Source organism: Nylanderia fulva, unplaced genomic scaffold, assembly GCF_048542155.1.
Source record: "Nylanderia fulva isolate GAGA-0341 unplaced genomic scaffold, ASM4854215v1 Scaffold257, whole genome shotgun sequence".
NCBI classification, from domain to species: Eukaryota; Metazoa; Arthropoda; class Insecta; order Hymenoptera; family Formicidae; genus Nylanderia; species Nylanderia fulva.
In genome coordinates, this window is record NW_028190322.1 from 100,123 (window position 1) to 115,991 (window position 15,869).

Genomic DNA, 15,869 nt, shown 5'->3' on the forward strand with positions numbered 1-15,869 from the left:
ACAGTATCACGCCGCGCGCTCCGAGGCTCTCTCGCTCGCTCTCTCTCTCTCTAGCTGCGGCTCTCTCGGCCGCGCGCCTGCCGTCGCTCCGGCCTAAGCCGCGGCGCTCCGGCCACGTGACGGTCACGCGCCCTCACGTACCCGGTGTACATCGAATTCTGCATTTGAGTAGACAGAATTTCGACGTTGAAGTGTCACTTGCAGTGCAAGCGCCGCTATCACGCGCTTTGCAATCTTGCATTAGGACGGCAGTTAAACGCCGTTCGAGATTAGTGACTGCACGTGTACTCCGCTACTCGCGCTCAGTGACTCTCAACTCCGGCGCCGCTATCACGCGCCAGTGATTTTTAATTGAGTGCGGTGAACATACGCGAGTTATCCGCAAGCGCCGCAAGCACGCGCTTTGCGTTACGGTATTTGCAGTGACTCTCAATGATTAATCGTGACTCTACTGATTAACAGTGACTCTCAGTGAACGTGCGCCGCTATCACGCGCACCGCACCGGTGAATCTTAACCAGTGCATTTTTCTCACTGACTTTTGACTCTCGCAGACCGAAGTGTAAACGACCGCGAACGCCGCTATCACGCGTACGCGTCGTGCATCTCTCTGTGACTCTCTCGATCATCTTGGTGATTTTCGACGTTTCTAAACATTTTAAAAGGTGCGCGACTCGCTATTTTGACGCCGCTATCACGCGTCCGCCGTCGTGCATCACTCTGTGCCTCTCTCGATTATCTTGTTGATTTTCGACGTTTCTAAACATTTAAAAAGGTGCGCGACTCGCTATTTCGACGCCGCTATCACGCGTCCGCGTCGTGCATATCTCTTGACTCTCTCGATCATCCCGGTGATTTTCGACGTTTCTAAGATTTAAAAAACCACGCGATTTGCAATTTCGACGCCGCTATCACGCGCCACGCAATCGCTTCGTCTGAGAAAGACAGCCGATAACGGCTTAACGAGACGGTGCGCTAGCTCGCGCTCGGACTCTCTCTCTCTCTCTCTCTCTCTCGCGCGTCAATCAGCGGGCGCTTCAAGTCCGCGCGCGCGCTTGAAGATTTCGCTTCAGTAGCGAATAATCGATAAACGATTCAACAATCCGGCATCGATAATCATGTCGACTGTCGTGAGTGACCTGCTCATCGAGCAGGGAGCTTGTATTGACGAGATCAAACGAGATCTCGTCAACTTCAAGAAGCTGGCCAAATCCAACGTGACACTCGCCAAGACGCGAAGTAGGCTTGCCAAGTTGGAGGAGCACTGGGCCGCCTGCCGCGGCCTTCATGTCAAACTGCTTCAAAAGACGACCACGGAGCAGCAAGCGACCTTGCCGTATTTCACTCTGGAAGAGTTCCTGAGAGCTGAGGATGTCTACATCGACACGGCCGATCTGCTGCAAGATACGATAAGTCGATTATCTCCTAAAACAATTCCGTTTACCGATCGTAGTTCCGATTCCTCCGTTCGCGAAACAAATAATCATTGCTTCCAATTGCCACGCATCGCGCTGCCAAAGGTTTCTGGGAAATTAACCGATTGGGAAAATTTCCGAAACATTTTTGAATCTCTCGTAGTAACTAACGACGCTCTTTCAAATTCTCAAAAATTTCATTACTTAAAAACGAGCGTAACGGGAGACGCTTCCTTACTGATCAATAATTTAAAAATTTCCGATGCGAATTACGAATCTGCCTGGCAATTGTTAACCAATGAATACGACGATAAGCAAGCGTTAATCTATGCTCATTTACACGCGTTTATTAGCCTTCCGGTAATGAAAAGCGAGATTGTCAGCGATTTGCGAAAATTGCGCGACACAGTGTCTGCATTGTTAGCCGCGTTAAAAAATCTCGATCGTCCCGTAGAACAATGGGACGACATTCTTGTTTATACAATAACGCAAAAGTTTAGCGCGAGAACACGTACCGAATGGAATTTAAGGCGAATCAAACGAAATGAGCCTTCTTCTTATCAGGAGCTTAATGAGTTTTTAACTCTCCGTATACGCGGATTGTCGGACTTTGCCGATTCAAGCAAGGACTCCGGTTTTTCGAAAAATGATAAACCACGTTTAACAGTAAACAACGTGACTGTCTTTAAATGTATTTGTTGCTCCGGTGAGCATCACGTTTCGAAATGCGAAGACTACGCGAAGAAATCAGCTTCACAGCGCTTTGCTCTCGCGCGCCAGCATAAACTCTGCTTTAACTGCTTAAAGTCCGGACATTTCCCGTCGAAATGCCCGAGCAAATATCGGTGCAGACAATGTCGTCGCTCGCATCACACATTGCTGCATTCAGCGGCAAATCAAAATGCCTCCGATAACTTGGCCAGTTCCGAGGCTACTATCTCCGAATCAGCGTCACAAGCCGCATCTAATGCGACTACTAATCAAACGGTCAATACGATTGCGGCCGTCCAGATAGTACCCCCCTCGCTTCAGGAACATCCAAATGTCCTTTTGGCGACCGCATGGGTCGACCTCCACACCGGGGAGGGTCGCTGCTTAAAGGTTCGCGCGTTGTTGGATCAAGGATCCACTTTTAGCTTTATATCAGAATCGCTCTCACAGGCGTTGCGCACTAAACGGCAACGAGCCGATTTACAAATTAAATGCTTCGGCGAAAAATACACGGGTACTGCGAAATCGCGCGTAAAGCTACAGTTAACCCCGTGTGCTCAAGCCGATCCGAGCTTTCCTCTGACGGCTTACATTTTTCAACGCATTACTTCATACGCTGCCTCGCGGATTCAGCCCTTCGATGCGTGGCCTCATTTACAGGGTCTATCTTTTGCTGACCCTGATCCTTCCAGTCAACATCAAATTCATTTGTTGATCGGTGCTGACCTTTACGGCTCGCTTCTGAAGCGCGATGTCCGTCAAGGTCCTATTGGAACTCCGACAGCGCAATTGACCGCTCTCGGTTGGATCCTTTCCGGCCCCACAAATAGTAGGCCGACTACTACTGCTCAAGCATCTGTATTAAACTGCGTGTTGGAACAAAGCACGCACTCTCTTCTCCAGAAGTTCTGGGAAGATGAGGAGATCTCGCGGCCTGTCCCCCTCACGGAGGAGGAGGAGAGGTGCGAGGCTCATTTCATCGCCAACCACTATCGTACCCCTCAGGGACGCTATGCGGTTCGATTGCCCTTCAGGCATGATTTCCCGATAAAAATCGGTGATTCTTTGCACATTGCAACCTCGCTTTATAATAAAATGGAAGGAAAGCTACGGCTTCGTCCTGAACTTCACGCGCAGTACAACGAGTTCTTACGAGAGTACAATTCGCTCGGTCACATGAGGAAGGTGGAATTATCTGACCGCTCCGAGTTCGAGCCGGTATATATTCCTCATCATCCCGTTTTGCGCGACTCGAGTTGCACTACGAAATTGCGCGTTGTCTTCAACGCTTCGTGCAAAACGAGCAATAAGACTTCGCTTAACGATCACTTACTGATCGGTCAGAGACTGCAGCAAGACCTCTCCGCTATATTATTGCGCTGGCGTCAATGGCAATTTGTTTACACGGCGGACATTGCTCAAATGTTCCGCCAAATTTTCGTGCATCCGTCTGACGCGGATTTTCAAAGAATCTTATGGCGATCGTCGGCCGATGGGCCGATTGAACACTATCGCCTTCTCACTGTAACGTACGGGCTCGCCCCCGCTCCGTACCTCGCAATGAGGGTACTGAAACAGCTTTCTCTAGATGAAGGCGACAACTATCCCGCGGCCGTTCCAATTCTCAGCGAGTCCCTCTACGTGGACGATGCACTCTTTGGAGCGGACGATACGACTTCATTGATAGAAGCTCGTGTCCAACTAGTTGAGATCCTGCGAAAGGGAGGTTTTCAACTACGAAAGTGGGCTTCTAATGCCTCCTCTCTTCTTCAAGGACTTTCGGCTCATCAGCCGGAAGTCACCGATCATTTACTCGTAAAAGAAGATAATCTCAAGGTTCTCGGGCTTTCATGGCTTGCTAAAGAGGACGCGTTCAAATTCGTGATAACTCCGTTGAGATTGGTTACGCATACGAAACGTTCCGTTCTCTCGTTCACGGCAAAATTATACGACCCACTAGGATGGGCTGCTCCGGTTGTTGTAACCGCGAAAATCTTGCTACAAGAATTATGGCTTCTCAAAAGTGATTGGGACTCCCCTCTTCCAGAGGAGTTGCGCGATTGTTGGGAGAGCTACACCAACGATTTAGAATCATTGAACCGCGTCCGAATACCGCGTTGGACCGGTCGACATTCCAATAACCTCGCGTTCGAAATCCACGGGTTTGCCGACGCTTCAAACCGCGCTTACGCGGCGGTCGTTTATATTCGAGTGCTTCCTTCGCCAACGAAGTTTCAAATCACTCTGCTCGCTGCTAAAACAAAGGTCGCGCCGATCAAAACCGTAAGCATCCCGCGCTTGGAACTGAACGCTATCGTCCTCCTCAGCCGGCTAATTAAGTGGACCTTGACATCATTGAAATTACCTCCGATTCCAATATACGGATGGACGGATTCGACCATCGCTCTCGCGTGGCTCCGTCAACATCCATCAAAATGGAGCACCTACGTGGCTAACCGCGTATCCGAGGTGCATACCGGTCTGGATTCCGTTTGTTGGAATCACGTTCCGTCTCGCGATAATCCGGCGGACTGTGCCTCGCGCAGCTTGACCGCCTCCGAGCTCGTGACTCACCCGCTATGGTGGAACGGTCCACGATGGCTTCAGAAACCATCAACTGCGTGGCCGATTCTGAATGTCTCAGCTCCGCTCGACTCTGTCACCGATCAGCAGGTGTCGGTGGAAAGAAGACGGCCTGTGACGCTCCATGTTCAAGAGGCCGAGGGTTGGGAACTCCCATATAGGTTCTCCACTTGGACCAAGCTTGTCCGCGTGACTGCCTATATGAATCGCTTTATTCATCGTGTAAAAGAAAAGAGCGCGTCTCGCTCCCAACAATCCCCCTTTCTGAACGCCGACGAGTTTAGGAGGGCGGAACTCTTCTGGTTGCGCTATCTGCAACAGAGATTCTTCGAACGGGAAACGCGCTCACTAAAGAATAACGGCACCATACCGCATTCGAGCTCGTTGAGCAGATTGAGTCCTTTTCTAGGAGAGGACTCTTTACTCCGTCTTGGCGGGCGGTTGACGAATTCCGCGCTCAGCTATGACGAGCAACATCCTATAATAATTCCGAAACATCACTTATCCGATCTCTTAATTGATCGCGCTCATAAATCCACGCTCCACGGGGGAACACAGCTAGTACTCCGTGTGCTGCGTCAGCGATACTGGATCATTGGAGGCCGCAGCTCAGTAAAGGCGCACATTCGAAAATGTGTAGTCTGCACTCGTCAAGCGGCTAAATTGTCTTCTCAGTTCATGGGCGACCTTCCAGCCGCTCGTGTCACCCCTTCGGCGCCTTTTACTCATTGTGGGGTTGATTACGCCGGCCCACTCCACGTAATTTCATTCGTCGGCAGAGGGCAAAAGGCCAGAAAGGTATATATCGCTCTGTTTGTTTGTCTTGCTACAAGGGCGATTCACCTCGAATTAGTGGAAGATTACTCCACGCCCGGCTTTCTTGCAGCCTATCAGAGGTTCGCTAGCCGAAGAGGTCTGCCGCGTCACATGTATAGCGACAACGGCACAAATTTTCATGGAGCCAACCACGAACTCCATCGACACTTTCAATCCTTATCGAAGGATGCTGAATTGCGAAACGCGCTCGCAGGCGACGGAGTGAACTGGCATTTCATTCCCTCCGCCGCTCCACATTTCGGCGGCCTTTGGGAGGCCGGAGTCAAGAGCCTTAAAACGCATCTGAGGCGCGCTGTTGGTTCCCACACACTTTCGAGGGCTGAACTCGCGACGCTTCTATGTAAAATAGAAGCGTGCCTTAACTCGCGACCAATCGCTCCGCTTAGTGACGACCCGGGTGACTTGTCGGCGCTCACCCCGGGTCACTTTCTGATTGGACGGCCCCTCGTAGCCGTTCCGGAGGAATCGGTACTCGCGATCGACCCGCGTAGGCTCTCGCGATGGCAACTAGTCCGTGCCATGCAGGAAACCGTGTGGCGTGCCTGGTCACAGGATTATTTACATTCGCTTCAACAGCGAAACAAGTGGTGCAAGCAGTCTCCTAACTTCGCAATAGGCGAATTAGTGTTAGTTAAAAGTCCCGTGCTCCCTCCGAGCAAATGGGAGCTTGCCCGAGTACAGCAGATCTATCCTGGATCTGATGGACTCGTTCGAGTTGTGACCATACGCACCGCACGGTCCACATTGAAACGACCTATTGCGCAATTATGCCGACTGCCAATACGTGATAACTCTAACGCGTCCGCAACGGATAAAGCCGCTAACTTGTAAGAGTTATGTAATCTTCGAGACGACTTTCTCAGCGCGAGTCGTCTTCACCTGTATGTTTTGTAATCATCTTCCTCGACGATTCGTTCCCGCTTCATTTAACTTTATTTCGCATTCGTTCGCATACGAGGCGGGCGGTATGTTGAAGATTCGTTCTTCGGATCGAATCCTCGAGGACGATCGAATTTTCTAGAATGTTTTTTGTTAAATTCCTTAGTGTTTACGCCAAGGAAACACGTGAAACCAACGTGTACACTCGCCGCTAATTGGCGTGTGTACATCGCCTGATTTTCCGATGGTCCAATCGAGGACCCCGATCGGCTGCCGCCCTACGCGAGCTCCGAAATTCGCGCAGCCCTCGAGTCAGTCCTCGAGAGAGCGAGCGCCGATAAACATAAGTCTAGGTACGCGACGAACTTGTAGAAAGTGAATAAACTAAATTAAACCGTTTCAAAACGCGTACAATTATTTGATCACGTTAACCCGGCATCCTACAACGTTAAATCTTATACAATAATAATAATAATAATAATAATAATAATAAATATTATACGTGTAAGTAGGTGTGTGAGAGAGGTCATGGGGAATCGCAAGGTTCGGAAGAGAGAAGAGGGAGGAAATGTTTGAGAAATTCTACAGGACATCCCAGAGAGGCTGGGATAACAAAAGGAATGAGGGTGCCAGGAGGACACGGTTCTACTAGGCGTCTGAGGTATTCCTCATCGTAAAAACCGTCAGCGCCAAAACAGATAGTGCCTTCGGGGAGAGGAAGATCGAGAGCGGGGAAGCTATTTACAATCAATTCGACAAGATCATTCTCATCGAAAAATGATCTTGTTCCTTGGTTGTTTTTTAGGAAGGAGAAAATGTCATGGAAACAAAGGGGAATCTCTGGGAGGATATTATGATTCTCACATTCGCATGGTTGCGTGTGAGGGAATAGTGGTGAGGAAGGAGCTGGTAAGGATTCTACGGAATGGGTTACTTCCTCTTTTGTATCATCTACGAAGTCGATTGTTTTGATTTCGAAAGATGCGGGGAAGTTCGGAGGGGAATCGTGAAAGTTTATAAGGAGGAGAGACGAGGACCTGAGAGAGTCAAGAAGTTCGGAGGGGGGAAAAAGGATTCGCCGGGTCTCTTCCTCAAGCGTCCTACAAACTCGGATGAGATCAGTTGTGAGAGCCCCTGGCGTGACCCGTGCCACTTCTCGCCTCGACCGGTGATTCCGTCGGTTCCGGGCGTGTTTTACGGCAGCTCGCGACTTCCGGTTCTTAGGAATGTCCACTACGGATGTGAACAATTTAAAAATAACCGAATTTGGACTATCCGAGTATCCAAATAATTCTTAGGTTCCCAAGAGAAGAGAAAGAGAGAGGGAAAATAAAATAAAATAATAAAAAAAGGGAAAAGGAAGGTTGAGAGAGAAAAAAAACCATGGATCTCTCTGCTAGTGCGGGAAATCCACTATGATTCTAGAAGGAGGTGAGGAAAACCACGGATTTTTTCAGTAATTCAGAAAATCCACTGTGATTTTTGAGGGAAAGGAAGAAAACCACGGATCTCTCTGCTGGTGCAGGAAATTCACTGTGCTTTTCAAATGAGAAGAAGAAAACCACGGATCTCTCTGCTAGTGCAGGAAATCCACTATAATTTTTGAGGGAGGAGGAAAACCACGGATCTCTCTGCTAGAGCAGGAAATTCATTGTGCTTTTTGAATTAGAGAAAGAAAACCACGGATCTTTCTGCTAATGCAGGAAATCCACTATAATTTTGAAGGAAGTAAGAGGGATAGAGGGAGATGCTGACTTATTAAAATCAGAAAAGAAAAGGAAACACATTTATAAGTATCTCAATTTGAGGTTGTTCGAAAATCGAACGTCTAAAAAAAGGCTGAAAGAAAAGCATTAAAACATTGCATGCACATTCAGGCAGTATTCTCATTCCACATGCAGCATGCGTATAATTTATATTATAATAGTCTATTAACTTATATTGTAACATGCAGACGTTTCATATTATTTTCAAATAGCGCTCGGCCGCAAAGGTATACGTATATCTCGCGCCTGCGAAAAATAAGCGCTTACGTTAAATCACATTAAATTGTAAACACCGCGGTCGCGCGAGAGGAGATAAAAATTAGTTCCAATAATAACAAAACTACGATTTGCTTGAAAGTAAATAATTACAATAAACGCTCTTTTGCCTTCAACCGAACGATAGAATAAGAGAAATGTTCGCGAATATTCTAGAAATAAGGGCCTATATAAACCTCTTCTCAAGCTGCCGCGGCGCTCTTTTCCAATTGCTTGTCGCGTCTAGAGTGTGCTTCTACTTTCCAAAAAAGATCGCTTGTCTTTTTTGCGTTTAATTACCGTTGCTTGCGGAACACTCAGTTATTAATTATCGAATCGGCTATTTCTTTTGGTTTATTCTTATCGGTTATTACGTGTAAATTCTGTTGTGTTAGTATTAAATACATTTTTTGTTGTGAACGTTACGCGCGTGGTGAATTTAGTGTATTTCTGTCGTCTCGCTTCCAACCTTCCTATCCTGCTTTCCGTCGCGCACAGAGTATAAGAGGTATAAGAATTATTTGGGAAGTAACTAGTAATTATTGAGAGGACTTACTATTTATTGAGAGCGATGTTAACTCGACTCGGACCCAAGCTCTGGAATCTCGGCTGGTTCGCTAGTATTGGCGATCAGGTGGCGAATTGCACTCACAAGTTCGAGTTAGGGTGCGTGTTCAGCAAAAACTCTAAGTACGAACTTTGCGTGGAGCTCAAAGAAAAAAGTTCTCTGCACTTAAACTATCTGCCTTGCTCAAGCGATGTCACTTGCATATAAACCTCCTCCTTCTCCATTGGTTTGTTAATATTTCCCAACAAATAGGAAGATTTTCAATGACGCTCTTTAGGTCCGGAAGCGTCTTTTTGACTTTGAAAATTAATACAATTGGTTAAGGCTTTTATTTAGAGCCTTAGGTTTCGACCAATGGAGAATTTGTTCTTATCAAGGGAGGTTGATATGTTTATAGCTTGTGACATAAACAGATATCGCTGATCTGTCGGGCAAGGATTGTTTAGAGTTACTCTTTGAAAATTTTATTGGTTCTCAAGTGATTCGTTGAAGAGAACAGTGGGTTATAGTTTTATATTTTCTTAGGCACAAAGATTGTTTTGTCTCGTCTGTCACATCGTCTTATCTGCGGGTTTGCAATATTTTGAATATCGCCTTCCGTTCTCCGAAAGAAAAGAATCGTGGAGACGTAACATATAAAATGACTAAAAATTTTATTTTTTTACAGATTGAAACATGCAAAGACAAAAGAATTTTAGTGACGCAGAAAAAGAATCTTTATTAGATTTAATATTATTACAACATGATGTTAAAAATAAAGAAATTGATCGTTCAACACTTGTAAAAAAGAATGAAGTATGGGTTGCTTTACAAACAAATATAATGCAAACACAACAATTAAAATATCAAAAAAATCTCTACGTTTCTGTTGGGATAATCTGAAAAAAACAGCAAGAAAATATTGTACAACTTTGAAGCGTGAAATTTATAAGACAAGTATTAATTTATTATTAGAAATATAAATTTTAAAAATCTTTAAAATTATTATTATATTTATAGGTAGAGGAATAGTAAATATACCAGAAAATCTTCTGTTAAAACGTACAAATGAAATAATGGGCGAAATAACAGTATACGGATTAGAAAATTCTTTTGATTCTGATGCCACAAATAACAAAAAAATATAACTATTAAACCTAACATTTTAGAAAAAGATGATAATGTAAAAACGTATAATGTGAAAGACAACTAGGACTACGAAGTTTTTCATAAATCATGCGTAAAGAAAATTGATTCGGTATATTTTTCCGATAGCATATTTCGGTCAATTAAGTGATGTCCGGGATGCAAAGAAGATCAAAATTTCTGACATCTTCTCAATGACTGACATGAAATCTTTGAAGTTCACATATAATGTGAAGGACAACTGAGAGCACGAAGTTCTTCTGGAGACTGATTCTCCCACTGTGGCTAATCATACACGATTTACACACATCCGTAGTGCTCAATGACTGCGTTGTCGAGGAACAATGACAGCATCTCCGGACTCTTGAGGCTGCCGCTGTTACCATTATAATCCGGCGGAATGTTCAGTTTTGTGCATATTAAGTGAAGAAAAAATATATTATGTAAGAAATTGTAAAAAAATATATATTATTATATAAGAAGACTTATGTTTAATTCTTTTTTGTCACCTTCTATTGTAATTCATTATTAGACATTAGATTAAAGAATATTATCTTTATATATGACTTCACTTTCAATTATAATTTGAATTTTTATATTTACTGCTTTTAACAGCCTTTTATCAAATTTATTATATCAATATATATATTTATATATATTTATATAAATATATATTAAAAATGTTTGTAATATTAATGTAAGAATAGGCCAACTAAAGAGCATAAATTATTAGAATGTTAGTGAATATTATAAATTTTTATTACTTCCCAATTATACCATATTAAAACAATTAAAACATATTAATACAATTAAATCAAACGTTTTGACTGTACGCAGTCTTCATCAGTGGTGTCATATAGTATTAGTCAATTATAAAATTTTAAAAAACATTTCGACGATGCAAACGATTCCAACTCATACTATTAATTATAAACATATAAAATAACTTGGATGATGCAAACGATTACAACTTTTGATAATGTGTAGCATGTATGATTTTGAGGCTGAATACATCACTATATTGTTCTTGGATCATTTCAAGATGTTAATGCGGATTATTTCCAATGATTTTAAAAGTGGAAAAACTTGGCATTCCATCGTTTGAAAGCGTAGAATTGTCTTAGTTTCCCTTAATTATTGTACGTTTCTATATGAAATGACACACTTTTTAATAACTAATGTTAGGAAATTTTTTATGAATAATACAATGAAAATTGCTTACTAATGAATCTGCTAAATCGATGACTTTATAAATATTCACGCCGCTGCTCAGTTACATATCACTTTACACGCCATCATGAAGAACGGTTATACATTTGGTGCTTATATCGTAAGTTTTTTACAAGACATTATTTTCTACATGACATTCTCATTTTGTTTATTTCTTTTCTATGTTAGCTAATTTTTCAAGAACATCCAAATAAGACTCGCTGAGTAACTCTGTGTCTTTTTTTAACTTTATACCGTTTTCTTATTCTATTATATGTAGCATTTCAGAAATTAATTTTTTTTGATAATTAATTTCATGATCTAAAATTTTAACTTTATTCCAATCGAAATGAGTGCTGCTCCCTAATTCTATGTTCAGAGATAACAGAGTATCTCTTTAAATCCAATTTGGTGTTATTCATATGTTCTTTTATCCTTGTCTGTAATTGTCTCTTTGTCTGACCCACGTATGTTGCATTGCAATCTTTGCAACTGATCTTGTAAACCACATTGGAATTATGTGAAACTTGATTCTTATCTTTGAGTTTTTATGATTTTATTGAGTTTGTTTAAACATCGATATCCTATCATTGTATTAGATTTATTGATCGAAGAGACAAACATTTCTGAAATCTTGTTGATATAGGAAACTATAATTCTTTTTGTTTCTTCTTTTATTTCTGAGTTATTAATTTGTGTTGGTTTATGTTTATATTTGTCCCACATAATTCCATTGAAAATAAGATGCTTAATTCGGTGATTAATGCTGCTGAATATCATATCAAGAGGATAACCGTTACTTAAGAGTATATTGACCACCAATTCAAGATTTTAGCTATAAAATTGTGGGTGTGATAAAAGCAAACAGCTGTCTGTTAAATTGTATATTATTCTGACTTTTTGGCATTGAGGATGATTAGAAAAATAAAATAAAACTCTGTCTGAAAACGTTTCTTTTTGATGCCAGTCAATATAAATTTTTTATTCAAAATTTTAATTGAGAGGTCTAAAAAACTCAAGCAACGATCCTTTTCTCGTTCCATAGTAAATTGCAGTCTCTCGTGATATCCATTAAATGCATTAACAATTCTTGTAACCTCTCTCGATGGAGCAGTCAATATTATATCGTCAACGCATCGATAATAAAATGAGAAATTTATGTCAATGTAATTAAAAATGGAATTCTCTAGATCTTGCATGACTAAGTCAGCTATTATAGGTGATAATGGAGACCCCATGGGACTTCCATATGTTTGTTTGTAAATTGTATTGTTAAAAGTAAAATATGTGGAAGTTAAGATAAACTTAATAGCATCAATGAATTCATTTTGTGGTATTTTTGTAAATTTGTTAATATGAATCCATCTTTTATTGATGCTTTCTATTGCCAGATCTAGAGGTACATTGGTGAAGAGAGTGACTACATCCAATGAAATTATTACCTCATCATCATTGATCATTTTTCCCGATAGGATACTGCACATTTCAAAACTATTGCTAATATGGCTCTTTACTCGTGGAAGACTGGAATGTAGAATTTCATGTATAAAGGATGCTAATGAATGTAATGATGTGTTGATTGAGGAAACTATGATTCTGAAAGGGGTGTTTTCTTTATGGATTTTCGGCAATCCACAGGCTTTTGGTAGAAGAGAATCGCTCGAGGATAACTTGTAATATTCTTTTTTGTCAATATAGCCTTTATTCATCCATATGTCTTTGTCATTTAAGAGGTTCTCAACTTTATTCACGTAATCCGTTTTATTCATGGCCACCGTGACATTCCCTTTATCAGCCCGCGTGAAAATTATGTTTGGATTGCTCTGGCAAAATTTAACAGTTTCTTTTTTCATAAGAAGCAATTTTTGATGAGCATGGATTTTTTTAAGATTAATATTTAAAAACTTCGAAAATTACGGAATGGCTATATTTCTGATTGTAGTTAAATTAATTCTATTATTACGTTTCCCGCTACTCTCTATATCTTTAACAAATCCGTGAATTGCTTCTTTTTTATCAGTTATAGGGAGAAAAAATGTTTGTATTTTAATTAATATATTTATAAATGATAATCCTTAAGAGTCGCCAGTAATAAATAATGAAAATCTCTCCTCCAATTTTAAAGTCGACCAGACTGGCAATAATTTATTTTAAAAATAATTAGTTAAATTACAACGTTTCGGCTGTCATTGTAGCCCTTTTCAAGTAATCAGATTAATACAATAAATCATATTCACAGCAAACCCCCGACAAAATTAACCATTGTTTTGATGAACAATGTATAACTGACAGAAGTAAGCACGAAATAAATAGATGTTGACTGTTAGCAGGAAACTTAGTCACTACGGATAATATATTTATATTTTATAACATATATTAAATATTACACATATAAAATATATTCAAAATTATATAAAAAATATATAAAAAATATGTATTAAATCAGAATGTTCAGTAAACTTTGAAAATGAAATTTAAGGACATTTTAGTGACATTTTAAAGACGATTTTCCAGTAATATAATCAATATATTACATTTCTTCTACTCTCAATACCGGTAGGCAGGTTGATGTAATATATACAGATTTTTCGAAAGCTTTTGACTCGGTAGATCATGTAATGTTGCGGCGCAAACTAGAGTTGTTTAGTTTTAGAGGGAATATGTTGTCGTGGCTGGGATCTTATCTTGAGAGGAGAACTCAAGCGGTACGTATTAAAGATGAAGTGTCATATGATATTGTAGCAACTTCTGGAGTACCGCAAGGCTCACACTTAGGTCCTATAGTTTTTACACTTTTTATAAATAATTTAATCTCACACTTTAAAAATGTCAAAGCGCTTTTATATGCAGACGATTTAAAACTGTTTATGTCTGTAGGCTTGCTCGATCAATGTTGTGAAATTCAATCTGACCTGAATATTCTGGCTGTATGGTGTAGCACTAACAAACTCCATCTTAACATCAAGAAATGCTACTGTATGAGTTTCTCACGCTCCTACGATCCTATCTATTTTTGATATGGTATTAATAATGTGCAACTAGAGTTGAAACACAGTATTTGTGATTTGGGAGTAATAATGAACTCTAAATTATCATTTTTGGGTCACATAGAGTGCATAGTCAACATCAATCATAGTTAATTGTTTCACATTATATCATGTCACATGTTAAGATCAGAAATTAAGTTTCTATATAGAAAGTTGTGTTTTAGCACTTGATAAGGGCCAAAACCCATAGCCGAAACGTCGTGAATATTAAATAAAGATCATTAAATAGCCAGAGTTGGTTGATTAAATTACTACCATTTTTTAATTATTATCTGGTGATTTCAGAGATTTTTACATCTTTTATTTTTGATTAAACTATTACATTTATGAGACTGCAAATATATATAGACAAATATTTATACATATATATATATATATATATATATATTAAACAAATTCATTTATATATAACAATAGCTTTATTACAGTTTTATTACATCATAGATTTTCACAGAAAATAAACACATTTGAAATAACGGTATTACACGTAAGACTAAACTAAAATATCATTATAATATAGTACAAAAAATAAAAGATGTACTATGCTAGTAATGTATTTATCAACAATACAATGCTAATACATACAACGTTCAGTCTTATTCTCTATTTATCTATGAAATATTTTCTTTCTTGAGTAAATATAATAGGAAACAAAACTCTTTCAAAATTCAAAGTTGAACAAATAATTGTCTGCCAAAAACTTAAATTATGATAATTATTATTACTTATAATTGCAGTTGAAACAAATTAATATCTTATATGAGAGTTTAATCAAATAATACGAATATAATCAATAATTGGGTTTTTAAATCAATTAAAAACTTAATTTTTGAATATATACAAAATATATTACTTAAAATATATCATTGCATTTATTGTGATATCATTCAAAAATTCTGACATCACATCAAAAATTAAAATTTGTAGATGTCATTTATTTATTCCTGATACTTCCCCGTCTTTGCTGATTTGCCTTTTCTTGCATTGCTGCCTTTAGAAGAAAGATTTGTAATATCATTAGATGAATTCAGTGGCGTAGCCAGGAAAAAGTTTCGGGGGGAGCTGTAGACTTGCCCTTGCCTTGCATGTTAACCGTGTTTCTATTTTTGCAGATTTATTTTGTTACTAGAAACGCTCAAATTTTTTTTTATAAAAAACATAAATAGGTGCGCTAAGTTTTTGGCAATAATTTAAACGTTTAAAAAAATTATATTTTTTTAAATATTAAAATTAAACTACGAAATTATTGAAACTATTAAGAATTTTGGGGGGGGGCTGCAGTCCCCACAGCCCCCCCCCCTGGCTACGCCACTGGATGAATTGTTGATATTTCTGGGAATAAGAAAGATTATTTCTTTTTACATAAGATGACATAATAAAATATACATATATTAATAAATAAGAGGCATATATTCCCATTTCCTCCCAGTACTACTATCAATATTAAATATCTATAGTTTACGTCATGTATAATC

The 15,869-nt window shown here is 40.1% G+C and overlaps 1 protein-coding gene across 1 annotated transcript; it reads left to right on the forward strand.

The window, feature by feature from the left end:
- The first annotated feature begins 1,117 nt into the window (after positions 1-1,117).
- Positions 1,118-6,376, forward strand: LOC146722909 (uncharacterized). The gene has a single exon (XM_085483536.1). It carries the CDS (start codon positions 1,118-1,120, stop codon positions 6,374-6,376), a length of 5,259 nt encoding a protein of 1,752 aa, XP_085339662.1.
- The last annotated feature ends 9,493 nt before the right edge of the window (positions 6,377-15,869 follow it).